The 20191-nt window shown below is 54.1% G+C and overlaps 1 protein-coding gene across 1 annotated transcript; it reads left to right on the forward strand.

Annotated features, from left to right (window-relative positions):
* The first annotated feature begins 2252 nt into the window (after window positions 1-2252).
* Window positions 2253-19077, forward strand: PRKACA (protein kinase cAMP-activated catalytic subunit alpha). Its single transcript, XM_044254042.1, has 10 exons — window positions 2253-2358; window positions 9821-9882; window positions 10324-10452; window positions 13066-13164; window positions 14133-14215; window positions 14986-15112; window positions 15214-15309; window positions 15404-15526; window positions 17623-17787; window positions 18190-19077. Exons 1-10 carry the CDS (start codon window positions 2313-2315, stop codon window positions 18313-18315), a joined length of 1056 nt encoding a protein of 351 aa, XP_044109977.1. The 5' UTR covers window positions 2253-2312; the 3' UTR covers window positions 18316-19077.
* The last annotated feature ends 1114 nt before the right edge of the window (window positions 19078-20191 follow it).

Consider the following 20191-nt stretch of genomic DNA (forward strand, 5'->3'; position numbering starts at 1 on the left):
GTTTATTGCATGTGGTTTTTCAGCTCATCATTTTCACTTCAATGGCCAGGGGCTGGAAAGTGGGAATAACCTCATGAAGTGTAGACAGTGGAGGCCTCCTCCTACCCCAGCACGGATGCCCCAGGCCCCCACCATGCCCCTGCCTGGGAGGGACAAGCTAATAAGCTGTGACAGCATGCCCACAAGAGTGGTCTTGGCCTGCAGCCTTGGCCTTTCTGGTCCTGTGAGGTCTGGTGGAGGAAGGACTCAACCACTAATGTCCATCCCACGCTATGAGTGGGCTTGTCTAAGACTTTGAAAGCACGCAGGGCATTTCTTGGGATGAGAGCTGGCCCGTAGGCATTTCCCCTTTTAGCTTTTTATGAATTAGTTTTAAACATGTAAAAGTAATGGAAGCTGGATGTAAAAGAAGTTCAAACAGCACAAGACCTTATAAAGTAGCATGGGAAGTTCCTCCCCACCCACACATGCAGTGCTAGCTGTGTAGGTCCTCGGAAGGGTCGCATACAGTTCTTAGAGGGCTCTTTTCTGAGATTTTGAGCGTGCCCCTTTTCAGGCCATTCCATCTCAGAGGCAGAGCATAGGATGTTAACAAAGTCACCCAAATAAAGGTTAAAAGATGGCTGTGGTATGTGCCATGAAGGCAGCTGTAGGATCTACGAGAGGTGTCTAGGAGCTCATAATTTGGGAGAATGGGCAGGCGTCTCTGAGCAGGACACTCAAGTGAGCCCCAAAGCTTGGTGTGCACATTAACCAATTTTATGTGCTTCATATTTGGAGTTTCTTAACACATCATTATTAGCCTTTTCCCATGTGGCAGCAAGTTATGTATAAGTAATCTTTAGGGGAGGGGTTGTTTTATTAAAATATTTAATGGAGAATTCCAACCATACAAAAACAGTAAAATGAACCCTCATCTACTTACCAATTACCAACTCAAGACCCAGCTCTCCAGCTATAACCCTTCCACACCTTCCTTCCCTTTCCCCATCTGAATTATGGTGAATCAACATACATACATAATGTGAATTAATGTCGGTATTTGAGTCTTTCTCAGAAGGATGGGGACTTTTAAATATGCCATTGTTCCACCTAGAGAGTGACAATTCCTTAATATCAAGAAGTCAGCAACACTGCTCATACTTTAAGACAAGCTTTTAAAGTAAAAAAAAAAAATATGTACAAACCATAATTGTACTCAGTGTGATGAGTTTTCACAGATGTAAAGTACCATTTTCAGTGTCTGCAGCTCTCTCCTCTCTCAGAAGTTAGGAGGTATCTCCAAAAGTGGATTCCATGCAGCATCCACTGAGGATGCTGAGGATACAGCATCGGCGCCAGGCTGCACCATTACAGGATCTCTAAAGGCCTGAACAAACCAAGGGGGGTCTTAGGAGTTCAAGCTTTAACACTTAAGTGCCAAGGACCTAGGGGAAGTCATGAATTCCAAGCCTTGGTTTTACCTTTTAAATGAGAAGTTCTTTAAAAAGGACCTTGCAGGTATGAGGGGAGCATTTGAGATGATAAACAACATGAATATATTAATTACATATGCCATATAAACATGCTATATAAGTATATCCGTTATCATTATGTAACAACAACAAAAGGTAACATTTACTTAGTGCACCTGGCACTGGACTGATTTCTTTACATGCATTATCTCGTGTGTTTGAACCTGTGCCCAGCATTTTGTTTGGTGCTTAGTTGTGATTTTCATTCCAGCATGGCCATACCGTGCTCATTTCTGGAGCTGAAGGCCAGAGAAGTTAAGAAACAACCTAGGTTTGCACTGCACCTCAGTAGCTGGGCCAAGACTGGAACAGTGCCTCGGTCCAGTCGGCTCCCTCTGGCGGTCCTCCAGGGCACCGCCCCTCCTCTCCTCCCTGACGCGCTTGGGCCTCAGCCCTCCCCGTAGTACACGGCTCCGCCCTTTCGAATTCTACAAGATTCCGTCTCCCCGGCCTGATTCTCCCAGCCAATCATCGCGGGCTTGGGATAACGGGGGGCGGGGCTCGCACGAGATGGGCAGCACCATCAGTCTCTAACATGAGGATCAGGACGGCCTAGGCCAATGAGCGGCGGGCTGCGGGGGCGTCACGGACAGCAGCAGCGGACTTGGGCTGAGGTTCCCGGGCGGGCGGGCGCGGAGAGACGCGGGAAGCAGGGGCTGGGCGGGGGTCGCGGCGCCGCAGCCAGCGCAGCCAACCCGAGGGGCCGCCGCCGCCGCCCAGCGCGCTCCTGGGCCGCCGGCCGCCGCCAGCACCCGCAGCGCCGCAGCTCCGGGACCGGCCCCGGCCGCCGTCGCCGCGATGGGCAACGCCGCAGCCGCCAAGAAGGGCAGCGAGCAGGAGAGTGGTGAGTGCCCCGGCCATGACCCCGATCCCGGCCCCGCGCTGCCAGCCCCCGGCCTGTCCATCACCGCCTGGCCCCTCCCCCTACGCGCCCCCCTCTATTTCTCTCTGCTCATCCCCTCCCAGCGCCCCTTACCCCTGCCTGTCCAAGGTTGGGTCCCAGGGCCCGCAGAAGACCCCCGTATGGGCCCCCTTGCCAAAGGCCACCCCCCACTGCAAAGACTGTGCCCCCCCCACCCAGCTGTCACTGCCAACCAAGGCACGTATGACCGCTGGGGCCCCACATGGGGCCTTGTCACCACCCCACCCCCTCCTTTCCTGCCCCCTCTTCCCAGATTCTAATCCCTCCATTCCTCACTCACCTCTCCCACTGATGGAACTCACTGCCAGACCCCAACCCAGCTTTATGCCAGCTTGGGAGTGCTATAGGGTCTGCCTCCACCCCGCAGGGACCTTGGCCACTTAGTGACCACACCCCTCCCCCCTCCAGCCCCCGCCATCTTTCTCCTGCCCTTCCCCTTTTCACCTTATCACAGCCCCCCTCCAAACCCACGCTGCCCCCCTTAAGCATTTCCCAGAGCCACCTCCAGCATTGTTTTTCCCTTCTGTGTCACTTGGCATGGGGGACAGGATCTTTCTGGGTCCCTCTGCCCCTCTCTCATCCTGTCACTCAGTCACTCTGCTTCTCTGCCTGTGTTCCCTCCTCCAAGCAAGCGTCTGTCCCTGACTGAGGTAGCAGACTGTTTATGAACCTAGAGAACTGCTTCAGTGCTTCCAAAGCCAAGTTTGAGCCCGTCTTGCTGGGATTCGTTGCATCTTCTTTCCTGGGTTTGGGGAGGGGGGTGAGGCGGGCGGCAACAGAGCTCCTTCCCATCTCCTGTTAGGCAGTGAGCTTTAGGCTTCTTGAAGTGCCCCTAAATAAATGGTCGTTTCACAACTGAGGCTCCGTCATTCACGCAGTCCCCAGGGCTTCTTCACCCTCTCCTGGCCCAGGATGAAAAGTGGGGTATGAAGTGTCTGGGTTTAGCAGGGCTCATTCAACTTGAGCTGGGATGGTGACAGAGGGGACTTGATGCATGACAGTTGGAGAGAGTAGCAACTGACATCTAATGACTTGCTTTGCCAAGGGACAAATAGATTCTGATCATTCCCAGGGCTCAGCCAGAGAGAGGCCTGTTTCCCCCTCAGCCCCCAAATTATGTTGGTGTTGGCCTTTTCCAGCCAGAGAGACTCTGTATCTGGAAATGCCTTCAGAAATGGCCTCAGCGCCTTCCTCAGTTCTCCCAGCTCTTAAATTGTCATCACTCCAGACCTGTAGCTGGACCTGAGCTAGGACCCCCTTCCAGTTACCCAGAAATAGAGCTGAAAGGGAGGCCGTGTCCAAATACGCCCTTCCCAATTTCTGATCTCAGACCTCAGCATCTGAGTTCTTTGAATGCCCCGTCCCAGAAGGATGCAGGCACAAAACCCAGGGAACTTTATTTCCACACGGATTCAAATGACAGAACTCAGAATCACCAAGCAGCCATGGAAAGGCCTAACATGTCACCGATGGGCGGGGGACAGGGAGGCAAGTGCCTGTAGCTGAGCACTTGATGACAGAGGAGCAGGTGGGTAGTGACCAAAAAAGGTCTGGGCATGAGTGTGGAGGGTACTAGGCCGAGGGGGAGGGGCTGGAGCCCCCAGCAGGTGAGGCTGGCTGGGAGGTAGAAGGTGGAGGCAAATTGCTATATACTGCGGAAGCTCAGTTGAAAGTTGGGGAGATGACACTGTCCTGGAAAACTTTCAAGGCATATCAAACATGCATAGTGGGGCAGAAAGCCGCACAGGGAAAAGGATTCCGGAGGATCAGAGAGGCTCTGGAAGGAACCGCTAATTCACTAGGAGAGCAGGCAGGCCAGACACCCAGAAGTGGACTCTCATGATGAAACAGAGCTACTGTTTACTAGGCATCTAGGATGTGCCAGGCTAAATGGTCTCCGTAGATCGATCCACTGGATGATTCTCATAACAATTTTCTCCAAATTTTCCAAACACGCTGTCTTGAGTTTGACATAGATGATGTCAAAGACTCAGGATTTGCATCCAGATCCGCTTATCAGCTAACTCCCTAGACCCCAGAATTTCCAGACCCAGACATTCTCAAGCTGCCTCCTTGATTTTTATTCTATTCACTTATATTTTCTTAATTTAAAATAATAAAGTTTTGACCCACTTTGGTTCAGATGTAAAGTTTGATCTGTCCTAAGCAATAATATAAATGAAATCGGGAGATTGTTCTGCTGGTCATGTTCTCTCTGGTACACATTAAAATACAAACTGGAAAAGTGAAACTTCCTAAAATCATTCTGTGCCCTGCCAGGGGGACCCATGTCACACTTCAGGAAATGCCCCCAAGCTGTACATCCTTCCAGAGGCTTATAGGGGCTCTTAGAAAAGGAAATAGGATGAGAAAGGAAGCCCCTTTTTGCTTTGAAGCTCTGAGTCCAAAAGAATGAAATTAGACAAAATATGCCCTCTTGTCACCAGGGTGCAGTGGCGGTGGGGGTGGGGGCAGTAGCCAGGCCAGCCTGTAGGGGGCACCTGAATTTCATCTGCCGGTTGCTAGCCTGACCTGGGTCAGGAAAATGCCCAAGCCATAGGAGGCACCAGTCAGACATCCCTCAGCCCCCCAGGCTCCTGTCTCCATGGCAGGAGATGGTGTCAGTTTCCTCCCAGGAGAGCAGGGATCTAGAACAAGCCCTGGGGTGGGGTGGGAGACATCGTAACCCAAAGAGGCCAAAGCCATTGGTAGGGGTCCGGGGAAGATGCTAAGGAGCATATTAAAAAGACCAAGCCCTGGGCTCTGAGGAAGCTGGAGAACTAAGAGAAGGCCTCCCAAGAGGCCCAGGGACAGGCGGCCAAGTGGAGCTCAGGCCTTGGCTGGCCCTGGTCAAAGGCACCCCTGGGAGCTGGCCCACAGAAGGGGTGGGGCTGGCAAGAGGGAACCCCCCCGATTCCCCTCCAGGTCCCAGGGACAAGCAGATCCAGACTCTGTGAGAAGTGCCCCCGAGAGGCCCCTAGATGGGAAGAATGGCGGCCCTCTGACGTCCCACAGAAGCCTCTCAGAGCAGCAAGCGCCTTCTGTGCACTGGCAGTTGTATGGGTGCCCAAGAGGGTCCTGCCGAGGCAGCTTTTCCCTTAGCCCAGTAAGGCCTCCAGAACCTTGAGGGTCCTGTCTATCCCTCCGCTGCACCCACTGGTCCCTAACTTGGGTTTCCCTTCCTCCCACCACCCCACAACTCCCTACCTCCCCTTACAGACAGAGTACTGGGGATGGGGCAGCCAAGCTGGTACAGCAGGTCTCATGAGCCTTCCCAGCCACCGTAGTCCTGGTGCCCTGAGAGGAAGACTGAGTGATGGCTTCCAACCCCAACGATGGTGAGGATGAGCCCTGTTACTATAGCAACTTCCCAGGCACTCTGTGCCCCTCAAGCCAGGGAAGGGCTACAGTGGAGTTTCAGGAATAGGTAGAGAGGAAGAGTCTGTAGACCCTTGGCTGGCCCTGGAAACCCCTCCCTGACTAACCACCCTGAGCCTGGGGGCCTGGGGAAAAGAAGACGTATGGGCAGCCCTGTTCAGCCAAGGGGGGACGGTCCACCCAGGGTGGGGCCCAGCTCAATTTTAGAATATGTGCTGCCAAAGTGAGCACAGGGGTTCCAGCTCAGACAAAGGCAGTGGGGTGGGCCAGCCCAGTGTGTGTTAAGTGTGTTAAGACTGGGGGTTGATTCAGCTCAGTGATGGAGACCAGGTCATAATGGGTGATGGTTCAGTACAGAATGGGGGTCCGTCCGGCTGGGGAGTGATCCAGTCCTGAAGAGGGGTCCCAATCATCCATGTCCCAAACAGGTTTCAGAGGGCTGAGTGTTGCTGGGCTTGTTGTCCGCCGCGTCTGAGGCTGGGCTCCTGCCTCCTGCTGTGGCCCTGGCTTTTGGACGGGTGTCTGAGGCTCCTTCTGTTAGCCCAAATAGAATCCAGACCAGAGTGGAGGCTGGGACCCACCCCTCCATCCCCCGTAGGAGACATGGCAAGGGTGCGGGTTTCATAAGCCAGCAGCTGGCTGGGTTTCCCTTCTCTGCCACTTCCTGTTGTCAGGAGGGGCCACGGGTGCTGGGCACTTTCAGAGAAGCTTCCACTGACCCTCCACTTTATTTGGGATGTGGAAAGAAGGAGGAAGATGGTCAAGGCTGCCTCCCCCTCCCCCCACTCCTAGGTTTAGTCTTTCGTTTCCGGTTGGACTTTTGTGGCTGAAAACAGAGCCAAGCACAGGACAAGGTTTGACAGGCCAAGGACATCCCGCGATGTCAGTCCCCTCTCTGCCCCCACACAGGAGCAAGATAAATCCAGATATACCCATTTTTCTTTCGGGGCAGCAGGAATTGGGGGCTCCAGATTCAAAGAGGACTTAGGGGAGGAGATAGGGTGGCTCTTGTGTCTGCCCCGCCCCCCCAATCACGCCTTTCTCTCCCATCCGCTCTTTCAGCTAATTAACTGGGCTCTGGGGCTTCTTTGGCCCCCCAGGGAGCCCCTTGCTGCTGCCTGGGCCTGAACCTTAACTCCTTCCCCTCTGCCCTGGGCACATCCGGTGCCATCCGTTGGGTAGTTCAGCACCCACGAAGAAAGGCAGGACCTGGTGTCTTGGGAGCAGTGAAGTCCCTGGAACAGGAAGTTAGCTTTAGCACTCCACCCCTGGGGCAGCCAGGCCAGCCAGAAGGGACACCCTCAGGAGAATCTTCCCACTGCCTTCTGCCAAGGAGGGCCTTTGCAAACCCTGGCCAGCTGGGAGCAGTCACCTTTAAATGCTTCCCTGGCAACCAGCTCCTCCTCCCTGGTCCCCTGAGGCCCTCCAGAGGAAGCCAGCTCAGAGGCTTTGCGTATTCCTGGTTTCCCTGCAAAGGGACGGTTCCAGGGAGAGCTCAGGGCAGCCTGGGATGGATGTGGGGTCAGGCAGTAGCCAGGGCAGTGACTCGGAGACCACCTTCCAGCTGTGGCTGCAGCTGCTCCTCTGGGCCCACCTGACTATCCGCTTCCTGGGCTACCTGCACCGCACCTTCTGGGTACCTAAGCCGTAGCCAGCACCCTGAGCCTCCCTGGCCAGGGCTTGATGGGTCTCAGATCACTCTATCCCTCTCCACCCCCCCATTGCACCCTCTGCTGGAAGAGGTAGGAAGCAGAGGTGAGTATGGGGGCTCCTGGCTGGGGTTCCCCAGTTATTATCCCTCTTTATCTGCGCACTCCTGGAGGCAGGCCCACTGAGTCAGGAAAAAGCAGAATATGGTAATTCTCAGGAATGGCTGAGAGCAAACGGGGAAGCAGGACCAGGCATTTTCCTGGATTCTTCCCATATCCCTTTCTTCGCCCTCTTGGGCAGGCAAAGGTACCCAAAGGTGAAGGGTACCCTCTCCCCCACCACCTTCATTCAGAATTCAGTGTGTATGTTTGGAGGTTTTCAAGGAAGGTGTTCTGCGTCAGAAGAGATTGTGCAGGCGAAAGCATTGGACTTGGTGCAGCCCCCAGGCTCAGAGAGGTCTCGAGCAGCGGACGGCCCAGCCAGGCACCAGCCTAGGACTCATGGCCGTTCCTTGACTGCCCCCTGGCTGCCCAGTCCCCCATGTGAGGGTTTTCCTGACCGACAGTCTCGCCTCCATCTGCCACTCCTGCAATCCCATGGAAGGCTCATCCCTCCAAACGCTGAGGCGAGTCTTGGGGACGGTGGGAGTGGCAGCCACCCCTGAGGCTGTGTGGAAATTTCTGGCGCTATGTCTGGGTAGTCCAGGCGGGTGACAGACAGGGCCTGAGTGCAAGCCTACACAACCCCTCAGGGTAGCAGGTGTCGCAGGAACATCAGGAGGTAGAAGACAGCTCGGTCTGTGGGCCGCCCTGGTGCACTGCTATCCGGCAGCAGCGAAGCACTGAGTCTTGTGGGCAGTGAGGTCCAGCAGGCCACTTCGGGCCTGGTCAGTCTTCCCATCTGTACAAGGAGAGGAACAGCAGGTCTGACCCATCACGGTAGGAATCAAGCACAGAGAGCATTCAGCAAAGGACTGGCACACCGGAAGGGTCCCTGAAGAGCGTGCCTGGCCCCAGGGGTAGTTACAAGGATGGGTCTGTAATGTGAGAATCCACCAGGCTGTACATTTAAAGTTTGAGAGGCCAGTGTACCGCCTCCCATATTTCATAGCTCAATTTTCTTAAGTACTTAAGAGCAGGATCAGTAATTGCCATTTATGTGGCATTAACCCCATACCAGCCACTGTCCAACCCTTTTTTTTTTTTTAATTTCTTTTTTAAGATTTTATTTATTTATTTGACAGAGAGAAATCACAAGTAGGCAGAGAGGCAGGCAGAGAGAGAGAGAGGGAAGCAGGCTCCCTGCTGAGCAGAGAGCCTGATGCGGGACTCGATCCCAGGACCCTGAGATCATGACCTGAGCCGAAGGCAGTGGCTTAACCCACTGAGCCACCCAGGTGCCCTGTCCAACCCTTTTTGCCAAGGTTAATTCATTCATTCCTCACAACCACCCTACTGGGTCGTTACTAGTATTATCCCCACTTTCCAGATGAGGAAAACTGAGGTCAGGTCAGTAGCCTAAGGTTGCACAGCTCATCAGAGACCAGACCGGGATTTGAAGTTGATCTTGTCCCAGTGTTCCAGCCCTTAGCTGCTTTACTGGGCTCCTTCTCGGCTTTGGCAAGAAGGCCTTTTTCTCAGCCTCAATTTCCTAGGGCTTTAAATGGGAAGGATGAATAAAAGGAAAGTTGGTAGGCGAACCAAGTGAGCAGGCGCATACACCAGGAGGTCTTCACTGTTAGCTGGATGGTCATGTCCACCTTGGGGTGCTGAAGGGCCCATAGGGTATGGGCATCGGGCAAGGCTCCCCTTGAACCAGCTCAGAGGAAGTTCCCCTGGACTGGCAAAGGCAGGAACGGGGCCAGCTGGGGGCCAAGGCAACAGCTGAGCCCCCCAAGGGCGCTTGCTACCCGAGCCCCAGAGGCCTCCACCCAGGGCCCAGCCTCCCCAGAGAAGGGGCTGGAGGAGCAGCCAAATCCCCAGGCTATAAATATCTTGGCTGGCGTCGGCCCTGGCCGTGGAATGTCGGTCAGAACTGGAGCGAGTGGGGGTGGGCTGGCCTGGGCGTCACTCTCTGTACCCCTAAGAGTAACCCCTGAGTCACCTTGTACCCCATTTGGGACGGAGTTGAGTCTGTATCCCACTTCTCTGAGTAAAGGCAGGCCCCAGCCCGGATCAGGGTCCCCCAAAGCTGCCCTCCAGCTCAGCCGGGGCACCTGAAGCTTCTGGGATAAGGCCAGTCCCTGGGCTGAGACAGCTACACCCCACTTTGCACAAAGGGGCGTCTCCCCAGGAATGGCCTCGGCCCATCCCGACCAGATGGGGTCTCTAACCAATGCTCTCTCTTTTCCTTTCAGTGAAAGAGTTCTTAGCCAAAGCCAAAGAAGATTTCCTTAAAAAATGGGAAAATCCTGCTCAGGTAAGCACCTGGGATGCAGAGCCTTAGAGGGGAGAGCTGACGGGCCCTCTCACATGGTGAGGATTTTTCGGGCCCTGTGGAGGGCTCCAGACCTGACTCCATTTGCCCCCTAGGTGCCAGTGGGGGCTCCTGGGCGGAGGCACCCAATCACCCACTGTCACGCACCCCCACCCCACCACCCCCTTCCACCTGGTGGCCCCTGCCCCCCATGCAGCTGCCAGCAGTTCCTGGGCCCCGGGCCAGGGCCGGATCTGGCCCCTGCCACCCGCCTTAAGGAATGTGTCCTTCGCCATCTTGTTTTTCCGCCCCCTGTCCTCCCCCCCCCCCATCACTCCACCTGCTCCCCAGGGCCCCCTCTGCTGGTGGCAGAGGGGGCCCCGGACCTTGGCCTTGCCCCCACTCCGAGAGGGTCCCTGACCCTCGCAACCCCTCCTCCCACAGAATACAGCCCATTTGGATCAGTTTGAACGAATCAAGACCCTCGGCACAGGCTCCTTTGGGCGGGTGATGCTGGTGAAGCACAAGGAGACCGGGAACCACTTTGCCATGAAGATCCTCGACAAACAGAAGGTAAGCACGGCCCATCCCGGGGGCCACCGTCCACCCACCAGGCCTTCCTTCAGACTGTTCCACTGCCTGAGCAGTCTTCCTGTCTGTCATTCACCGTTTCCTGAGCCTTCCTAATGTGCCAGACCCAAGGGCCAGAAGCGCCCATGCTGCCTTCATGAAGCTTCCCCTCCAGACCAGCCTTTCATGGGAGTCCAGGCTGTGAACATGGGTTCAAACACCTACCCGGTACCAAGGAAGCCAGAAGTCTTCCTGGGGAAAATATTGTGTTTACACAGACCTTACTTCCTTTTCTTTTCTTTTCTTTTCTTTCTTTCTTTCTTTTTCTTCTTTTTTTCCTTTCCTTTTTTCTTTCTTTCTTTCTTTTTAATTTATTTATTAGTGAGATAGCAAGAGAGAGCACAAGCAGGGGTGAGGGAGTGGAAGGAGCAGAGGGAGAGGGAGAAGCAGACTCCCCGCTGAGCAGGGAGCCAAGGTGGGGCTCAGTGCAGGGCTCCATCCCAGGACTCTGGAATCATGACCAGAGTCATCATGGCTTAACCAACTGAGCCACCCAGGTGCCCCACACAGACTTTCTTTTTTTTTTTTTTTTTAAAGATGCTATTTCTTTATTCAAGACAGGGACAGGGGGTACAAGTGGGTAGGAGGGTCAGAGGGAGAGGAAGAAACAGACTCCCCACCGAGCAGGGATCCTGATGCAGGACTCCGTCCCAAGACCCTGGGATCATGACCTGAGCCAAAGGCAGACACTCAACTGATGGAGCCACCCAGGCACCCCGTAGACCTTATTTCTGTAAATATTTTTGAGACCCTACTCTATGCCAGGTGCTACCGTTGGGTAGCACTGTTTAATAGAAATGTAATATGAGCTATATATGGTTTGGCTTTTTTTTTTAAGATTTTATTTATTTATTTGACAGAGATCACAATTAGGCAGAGAGAGAGAGAGGAGGAAGCAGGCTCCCTGCTGAGCAGCAGAGAGCCCGATGCTGGGCTCGATCCTAGGACCCCGGGATCATGACCTGAGCCGAAGGCAGAGGCTTTAACTCACTGAGCCACCTAGGCGCCCTGTATATGCTTTTAAATTTTGTAGAATCCCCCCCTTTAAAAAGTGAGAAGAAACAGATAGAATTAATTTCAGAAATGTGCTCTAGTTAAGCCAGTATATTTATAATATTAAAATTTCAATGTATGTAACCAGTGCAAAAATACCATTAATGAGACATCTCGGTTTTTTTTTTTTTTACTGTATTAAGTCTTCAGAATCCAGCTTGTATTTTACACTTACATCTCTGGTCAGATGTTCAGTTTTCACTAGAAAACAAGAAAAAGCAGAGAGGTTGGAAAAGCAAATTCACATAGCCCGCATTGTTCCCCTCGGTCTTAAAAGTCACTGAGTAACTGGCCTCAGGTATCCCTTTTTAAATTTTCTTTTTAGGGGCTCCTGGCTGGCTCAGTCATTAAGCATCTGCCTTTGGCTCAGGTCATGATCCCGAGGTCCTGGGGTTGAGCCCCACATAGGGCTCCCTGCTTGGCGGGAAGCCTGCTTCTCCCTCTGCCTACCTCTCCCTCTGCTTGTGTTCCCTCTCTCGCTATGTCTCTCTCTGTCAAATAAATAAATAAAATCTTTAGAAAAAAAAAATTTCAGGGACACCTGGGTGGCTCAGTCAGTTAGGCCGCTGCCTTCCGCTCAGGTCATGATCTCCGGGTCCTGGGATCGAGTCCCGAATCGGGCTCCTTGCTCAGTGGGGAGCCTGCTTCTCTCTCTGCCTCTGCCTGCCACTCTGTGCGCGCGTGCTCTCTCTCTCTCTCTCCGACAAATTAAAAAAAAAAAATTTTTTTTTTTTTTTCATTTTAGAAACTTAAAATTTTAAACTCAGCTCACCTAGCATCTAGCCACATCTCAGGTGCTCAGCATCCAAACGTGGTAGTACAGACTCACCAGACAGTGCGGGTGTGGACCTGTAGCTCACAGCTGTGAGCAAAGCAGGAGGAGCCCTGTGGCACAGCAGATCAGAGCTGACCAAGGGGCCAGGCTGCCTGCAGGCAACATGCAGGCCTGACGCGGATTAGCAGTGGTTGACCTTGGGCAGGTCACTTCCCTTCTCTGTATCCCATGCTCAGAGCACATGCTCCTCAGGGCTCTTGTCATTATGTGTGAGGCACCTGCTGGGGACAGCTGAGGTAGAATGAGCCTGGGGTTTGAGTGGCTGTGGGGAGGGCGCTCTGGATGCAGGCGAAGTGTTTCCAAACATCTCTTAGGTATCACTCCCGCTTGTCTTTTCGGTTTCAGCTTAGCTGCCCCTTCCTCCAGGAAGCCTTCTCTGACTCCCCCATCCCCCGACCTTATCTGGGTATCCACAGGCCCCGAGCTTCCCACACCATGGCTCTGACCCCTCTGGGCCATGAGGCTTGGTGACTCGTGTTCTTGCCCTGAACCTGCCATGCAGGGACAGGCAGCCTCTGCCTTCTCAGTGTGTCCTCACTGTGCCTCCAAGCCCAGGCTCTACAGGCTGTGGGCACTCAAAGGACCCAGCCCAGGTACCCCTACTTCTGGGCATGGGGGAGGAAGAGGACTTTCTCAGACCCTCCCTGCCCTCCCTTCCCACCCCGCAGGTAGTGAAGCTGAAACAGATCGAGCACACCCTGAATGAGAAGCGCATCCTGCAGGCGGTCAACTTTCCGTTCCTCGTCAAACTCGAGTTCTCCTTCAAGGTGGGGTCCCGGGGGCCGGGGCCCCTGCTAAGTGGCACAGCCTTGGGGCTCCTAGAGCTAGGATGGGGGCCGAGGGCAAGGCAGGTCCACTAACGGGAAAGAAGGAGAGCCCCAGAGGAGGGCTGCTAGGGGGTAGGAGTCAGCCTTAGACTCTGGTAGCCCCACATTCAGCTCCTGGGCCCACCAGCTTCTAGCCTGCGAACCTGGCTGACGTCCCTCCAAAGCAGCTCCCCGACACCCACCTGACACCCACTTGCAGCCCAAACTCCCCACGCAGCCTGGATTCAAACCCCGGTTCTGTACACCTCCAGGCTGTGTAAAGTTGGCGCGGGACCTCCCTGCCCTGAGTCTCAGTTTCCTTATCTATAAAATGGGGATCACAACACTCCCCACCTGATGGGGTGGGCATGACCATTCCGAGCACAAAGTGAGTGCCCTCCGTGAGCTATTTTGGGTGTTGTCCTAAGCTGTGACAACAAGATCTGGGAAAATGTATTCAAGGCCTGAGACCCAGACAGACCCCCATGTGTGGTTTAAACCTCTGCTGCTACCTTCTTAAAATCTGTCATAATTTTTTTTTAACAAAGGGCTTCACATTTTTATTCTGGGACCCCACAAATTCTGTAGCCCATCCTGGGCCCGTTTTTCAGGTGACAAAACTGTGACCTCAAGCTTTGGGCAAGACAGTTTCAGATGTGAGGCACCATGGAGTCCTCTCCCCAGCCCAGGCACGCTGGCTGGGCCCCTTACACCCTACCTACTGGCCCTCACCTTCACCCCCTGCTGCCCCTTCTTCTTCATGGGGCAGAAGGAAGTGAGAGGGAGGGCTCAGGGAGAACAGCGCCTGGAACTCCAAATGGGCTTCATATGGGAGCCGAGATTATTATTGTCCCCCTATTTTGGAACACCCACCACGTAAGGGCACCAGGCTTTCGGACGGGGCCCTGATCAGCCGCTGTTTCCCGTAGGACAACTCGAATTTATACATGGTTATGGAGTATGTGCCTGGCGGGGAGATGTTCTCGCACCTGCGGCGGATCGGAAGGTTCAGGTGAGCTGGCCAGGTGGGGTCAGGTGGGCCCACAGGTGTTGTCACGTGACCAAGTCATCTGGGGGTGTGAAGTGGGCTCTCCAGGTCTGTCCAGGTTCTTGTTGCCCCTGAGCTGAGGAATCTGTGGTTTCTCAGCCCCCACAAAATAGAAGTAACACAGTGACTTAAGGCTCCCTGTTTAAGTTGGCAGTTACAAAATTCATGCTATCTTTTTCCTTAGTTATATAGATAAGCACTTTACATACAACAGAACATATAGGTGTTCAGTGTTTTGACAGTCACATACACTTGTGAAACCACCACCCAAAATACCATAGAAAACATTTCCTTCACCCCAGAAAATTCCCTCGAAGCCCTTTCTTGGCAAATTGCCACCCTGAAGAAAGCAGTTGTCCTTTCTGGTTTCAAACACCATAAATGTGTTTGGTCTGGGTTTGGACTGGATATAAATGGAAATCACACCGTTCACATTCTTCTGTTCCTTTCTTCTCTTGCTCACATAATCATCTTGACATCTAGCCACGTTGTTAACCGTCTTCACCGCCTGTCCCGGTGGTGGCGGTGGGTGCGATCCCAGTGTGCGAAGCTACGGCACTCTGGTTGTGTTCCTCTGTTGCTGGACATGCAGCTCTTTCCCGTGTGGGGCCCTGTTCGAAGAAGTCTGCTCTGCTTATGTATTTGGGGCAGCTCTAGATCATTTGGCGGTGGGCGGGTCATGCTGGGCATAACCACCCACGCTCACCTGTCCTCTCCCCAATTGTCCCCGCAAGTGAACCGCATGCCCGCTTCTACGCGGCCCAGATCGTCCTGACCTTCGAGTACCTGCACTCACTTGACCTCATCTACCGGGACCTGAAGCCGGAGAACCTCCTCATTGACCAGCAGGGCTACATCCAGGTGCCCACCAGGACGGGCAAGGGGCGGACCTAGGTGGCCTTGGGCTGGATCTTCCCCGTCCCTCCCCACTTCCTGGCAACAGCCCGTTCTTGTGCCCACAGGTGACAGACTTCGGTTTCGCCAAGCGTGTAAAAGGCCGCACCTGGACCTTATGCGGGACCCCTGAGTACCTGGCCCCGGAGATCATCTTGAGCAAAGTAGGCACCTCCCTGTCCATCCCCCTGCCTTGAGGCCTGCTCTGCCTGTACCCCCTCCTTGCCCTCCTCACACCGTACACCCCTCTCACTCCAGGGCTACAACAAGGCTGTGGACTGGTGGGCCCTAGGGGTTCTCATCTACGAGATGGCCGCTGGCTACCCGCCCTTCTTCGCTGACCAGCCCATCCAGATCTATGAGAAGATTGTCTCTGGGAAGGTGAGGCCTGGATACGGGGGCTAAGCCCCCAGACAGACCGTTCCCCACCAGTTCTGCTCACCGTGGAGCCCTGCAGATAGTGTCAGAACAATCTAGAAGTTCATTAAGTTAGGCCAAGCAGTGAAGCTGGGTGCACCAGCCACACTAACAGGCCAGCACCTCACACAGCCTCCCCACCTAATCCTGGACCCATGCTGCTGATATTTCCAGAGCTTCCAGAACCCCAGGCCCCACCCGAACGCCTTCCCCTGCCTGACCAGAAGCTCTCCTTGCCTCCAGTCATCCCACTGAGCATGAGTTTTCACAAGTTTCACAGCAGAAAAGCAACCATGTGCAGCTCCTGGGTGCCACTCGGGGCCCTTCAGGGTCACTTAGGGGAAGAGGCCCACGTCTTCTCTCCCAGATGCAGATTTGCTGACTCTCGGAGTGCAGGTCGGGGCAGCAGAGCTGCCACAGAGCACAGATGTGCTCCCTGCCGCACAACGCACCCCCCTTCGCTATACCCCAGCACTTGGAAGGAGTGATGAAGCTCAGGTGTGGAGAGCATCATCACAGGCCCCAAGGGCTTGGGACAGGGTGGGAACCTGACCTCTGCCCTCAGCTCACCACCTTGCTGGGAGGACTCAGCCATCCTTCTACCTGGCCCAGGAATTAGTAGAAGCAGGTCCCAGCTCAGCCTGGGGGCGTCAACCTGGCTCCAAGTCCCAGCTCAGCCACCCATTGACTTTGAAACCTCGGGCAAGTGCCTGTGCCCCTCTGAGCTTCACCTTACTGTACGAGAACTGGGGAACCAGACACTTGCCTCTCTGAGAAAGAAACCAGCTGCAATGTGGGGTCACTAAAAAGGGAAAGACGAGGTATGTGCCACCAGGCAGAAAAGAAATTGCAGGGAAAATGGCCCAAAGTGGGGAAAAAGAAAAAAAAACATAGTTCTGAGGAGGAAAGAGAAGATGAGCATAACTCCCTTCTTTGTAGCATTTTACAGTTCCCACGCACCCTGCGCAGTATTCTCTCCCTTGTGCAACTGGAGGCAGGGACAGGCCCAGAGAGGTTAAGGGCCATGGCCAAGGTCATACAGTGTGTAAGATGTAGACCAGTGCTAGAACTTAGTTCTTACGGCTGTAAATCCAGTAACTACTTGTGAACAAGACTGGGGAAGTTTCTGGAAGAGTTGAAGTGAGCCTTAAAGAATAAAAGAATCTTAGCTATGGGGAGAGAGGGGGAAACAAAAACAGTCATTTCTCTCATAACCATGAATATTTCAGAAGTCCCCTGACCCTGGCAGAGCTGCCTTAGGAAGCAGTAGCTAAGAATGCAAGTTCTGAAGTCCAGCAGACCCAAGGTGAAAGCCCCCTTGTCCCACTCCTCTGTGTGACCCTAAACAAGCTGTTCAACACATCCAAGCCTCTCTCCTCTGAAATGGGAACCATCGGAGCGTTTACCTTAGAGCAGCAGTTCCCAGAGTGGCCCCCTGTCCAACAGCAGCAGCATGGCCGAGGAACAGGCTAGGCACAGGTTCTCAGACCTCTTGAATCAAACTCCCATGGCCCCAACAAGCTTTTTTTTTTTTTTTTTTAGTCTTTATTTATTTATTTGACAGACAAGAGATCACAAGTAGGCAGAGAGGCAGGCAGAGAGAGAAGGGGAAGCAGACTCCCCGCTGAGCAGAGAGCCCAATGCGGGTCTCGATCCCAGGACCCTGGGATCATGACCTGAGCCAAAGGCAAAGGCTTTAACCCACTGAGCCACCCAGGCGCTCCAAGATTTTATTTATTTGACAGAGATTGAGAGCACAAGCAGAGGGAGCAGCAGGTAGAAGGAAAGGGAGAAGCAGACCCCCTACTGTGAGCAAGGAGCCCAACCTGGAGCTCAGTCCCAGGAACTTGGGATCATGAAATGAGCTGAAGGCAGTTGCTTAACTGACTGAGCCACCCAGGCACCCCCCAACACACACAAGCTTTTTTAATGGGATCCTAAAGCACATTCAATTTGAAGGTTCTCCACCCAGTAGGACTGTTAGGTGGCAAAGGCAGCATTCTGGGATTTCTCGACTCCAGGCAAGTCCCCCACCCTGTCCTTGTTAACCCCCTCTCCAGGTGCGGTTCCCATCCCACTTCAGCTCTGACCTGAAGGATCTGCTGCGGAACCTGCTGCAGGTGGACCTCACCAAACGCTTTGGGAACCTCAAGAATGGGGTTAACGATATCAAGAACCACAAGTGGTTTGCCACAACTGACTGGATTGCCATCTACCAGAGGAAGGTGGGCCACCTCCTTCCCCATGCCACCCCTCTTCCCAGCAGGTGCAGAGGGTTTTGAGAGGAGGCCTTGAACCAGGGAGGGCAACCGGTGGAGAGATGGAAAGGGAAGTGACATCTGAAAATAGGCCACAGGCTCTGAGCCAGTCCAGCTGAGGGGACTTAGAGCAGTGGGGTCTAGAAGTGGGATCATTTGGCCACTCTGTGACCTTGAGCATGAGACATCCCTCTGGCAAGCTAGCTATAATGAGATTCTTAGGTCATTAAGGTGAGTTGACATCCTAATGTTAAGCTGAGACCTGGGTCATAGTAAATTATCTCATGAATGTTAGTCCATTTACATTTATTGTTGTAAGGATAATTATGTTGACTACTGAGGTCTGAGTGGTTCTTGACCCCTCTCCAGGTGGAAGCTCCCTTCATACCAAAGTTTAAAGGCCCTGGGGACACGAGTAATTTTGACGACTATGAGGAGGAAGAGATCCGAGTCTCCATCAATGAGAAGTGTGGCAAGGAGTTTACTGAGTTTTAGGGGTGTGCCTGTGCCCCCATGGGTTTTCTTTCTTTCTCTCTTTTTTTTTTTTTTTTTTTTTTTGGTGGGGGGGTGGGAGGGTTGGATTGAACAGCCAGAAGGCCCCAGAGTTCCTTGCATCTAATTTCACCCCCACCCCACCCTCCAGGGTAGGGGGAGCAAGAAGCCAGATATTCAGAGGAATGGAAACACCAGCTGCTCTCCCTCAATCCCTCACCGTCCTGCCCCTCCCCACCGCTTTTGCCTTCCTCCTCCCCAGAAGCCCCTGACCCAGCCCACTTCTGCCTATTTTAAATGAGTATCTATGTTCCAGTCAGACCAAGTCTTGCTGGTGGATTCAGGGACAGAGTGTGGAAAGAGGGGCCCAAACTTAACTCCATCCCCACCTCCCCAAACCACAGGCATCACCCACTAAGGGCAAATGAAGGAAAGGCCAGCCTTCTCTTCAGAACCTGAGGTCCGACCCCAGAGCAGTCATGCCTGGAAAGGAGAGATTTTAGTAACCTGTTGGGTGGGCTGCTTGCTAGAATTAAAAAAAAAAAAAAAAAAAAAAAGTATAATCTTATTTAAGTTCCACCAGTGCCTCCCCACTTTCTTCCCCTACCCTTCCCATACTTCCCCCTTCCCAAATCCATTTTAACAAGGCTGGGAAGCAGACTGAATTTGTAAAGGAAGGAGCTGGGGTCCAGACCTCCGCCCCAAGCTGCTAATCTCCTCTGCTTCTCTGTCCACCTCCCCCCTACCCTGGGGGTTCCCCTGGCAAGCCTGGAAGTAAGCCCCTGTCCCCTTCTGTCCCAACAGACCTTTCTTCACCTTTGGGCTTCAGCCAAGACCTAGAAAGCAGCTGCCCCCTCCCTGCCAAAAAGGAGTTGTCCCCCGAAAAGATAGAAGGGGAGCCCCAAGCCCAGGATCTTTCCTCCCACCAGCAGTCCCCCCAAACTCTGATTTTACTCTCAGCTAGATTTTAATGCCCAGCCTCCTCTCTGCTCAGTTGGGAAGGCAACCCCCGCAAAAGAAGGCAAAGCCCTCCTCCCGCTCTTGGCCCCGGGTTCAAGGCCAGGGTTGCTGGGGAGGGGCTGCCTGTTTTATTCACCCAGCAGCCTCCGCCCCCCTCCTCCCATCCTGGACGCTCCTCCTCTGCTTAGCTGTCAGCTGTCCATCACCCTTTCCCCCCCCCCCATTTGTGCTTTTTTCTCTCTTAAAAGTGGGGAACCACCCCATTCATCCCCATATTTGTCCCTCTCATAACTTCTCCCCATCCAGGAGGAGCTCTCAGGCCTGGGGTGGGGCCCCGGGTGGGCACGGGGCAATTCAACCTGTGTGCTGCGAAGGACGCGACTTCCTCTTGAACAGTGTGCTGTTGTAAACATATTTGAAAACTATTACCAATAAAGTTTTGTTTAAAAAAAAGTGTTGTTAGTGTTCCCGACTTCGGTCATCCGCCCACATACCCCCAGGGGTTTGGAAAGAGAATTTCGGACCCCAACGTCCAGGCTGATCAGGATCTGGCCTAGAGTCCTTGTAAAGCCGGGTTTGGCCAGAATTCAGCCACTACCCCGCCCCGCAGGAGAAGGGGGGCGCCAAACTGCCCTTTGACCCTGGACTCGGGGTCCCCAATCTGCGGCGCGCCCCCTCGGCGTCCAGCCCTCGGCCGAGAGGGCGCTCTAGGGAGACGCTGGGGCCGGCGCGCCGGGAGGCCGAGCGGCGGCGGGGGCGGCCCTGGCGGGGGGGCGGGCAAAGGGTGGGGGAGACCGTGCGCGCCCCCTCCCCGCATCCTCAGCGCGGAGCGCAGGGCCAAGCGCGCCGTTGGGGCGCGGGGGCGGCGACAGTCCGAGGGTCCCCGCGGCGCCTGGCGAGCGCAGCGGCCCGGCCCGCG

Source organism: Neovison vison, chromosome 6 (assembly GCF_020171115.1).
Source record: "Neovison vison isolate M4711 chromosome 6, ASM_NN_V1, whole genome shotgun sequence".
In the NCBI taxonomy this organism is placed as follows: Eukaryota; Metazoa; Chordata; class Mammalia; order Carnivora; family Mustelidae; genus Neogale; species Neogale vison.

Excerpts from the sequence above, each read along its gene's own strand:
- PRKACA (XM_044254042.1), top strand. The coding sequence starts at position 2,313 with ATGGGCAACGCCGCAGCCGCCAAGAAGGGCAGCGAGCAGGAGAGTG. Across the intron at positions 2,359-9,820 it reads GGGCAGCGAGCAGGAGAGTG|TGAAAGAGTTCTTAGCCAAA; the intron begins GTGAGTGCCCCG and ends TTTTCCTTTCAG. Across the intron at positions 15,527-17,622 it reads AGAAGATTGTCTCTGGGAAG|GTGCGGTTCCCATCCCACTT; the intron begins GTGAGGCCTGGA and ends CCCCCTCTCCAG.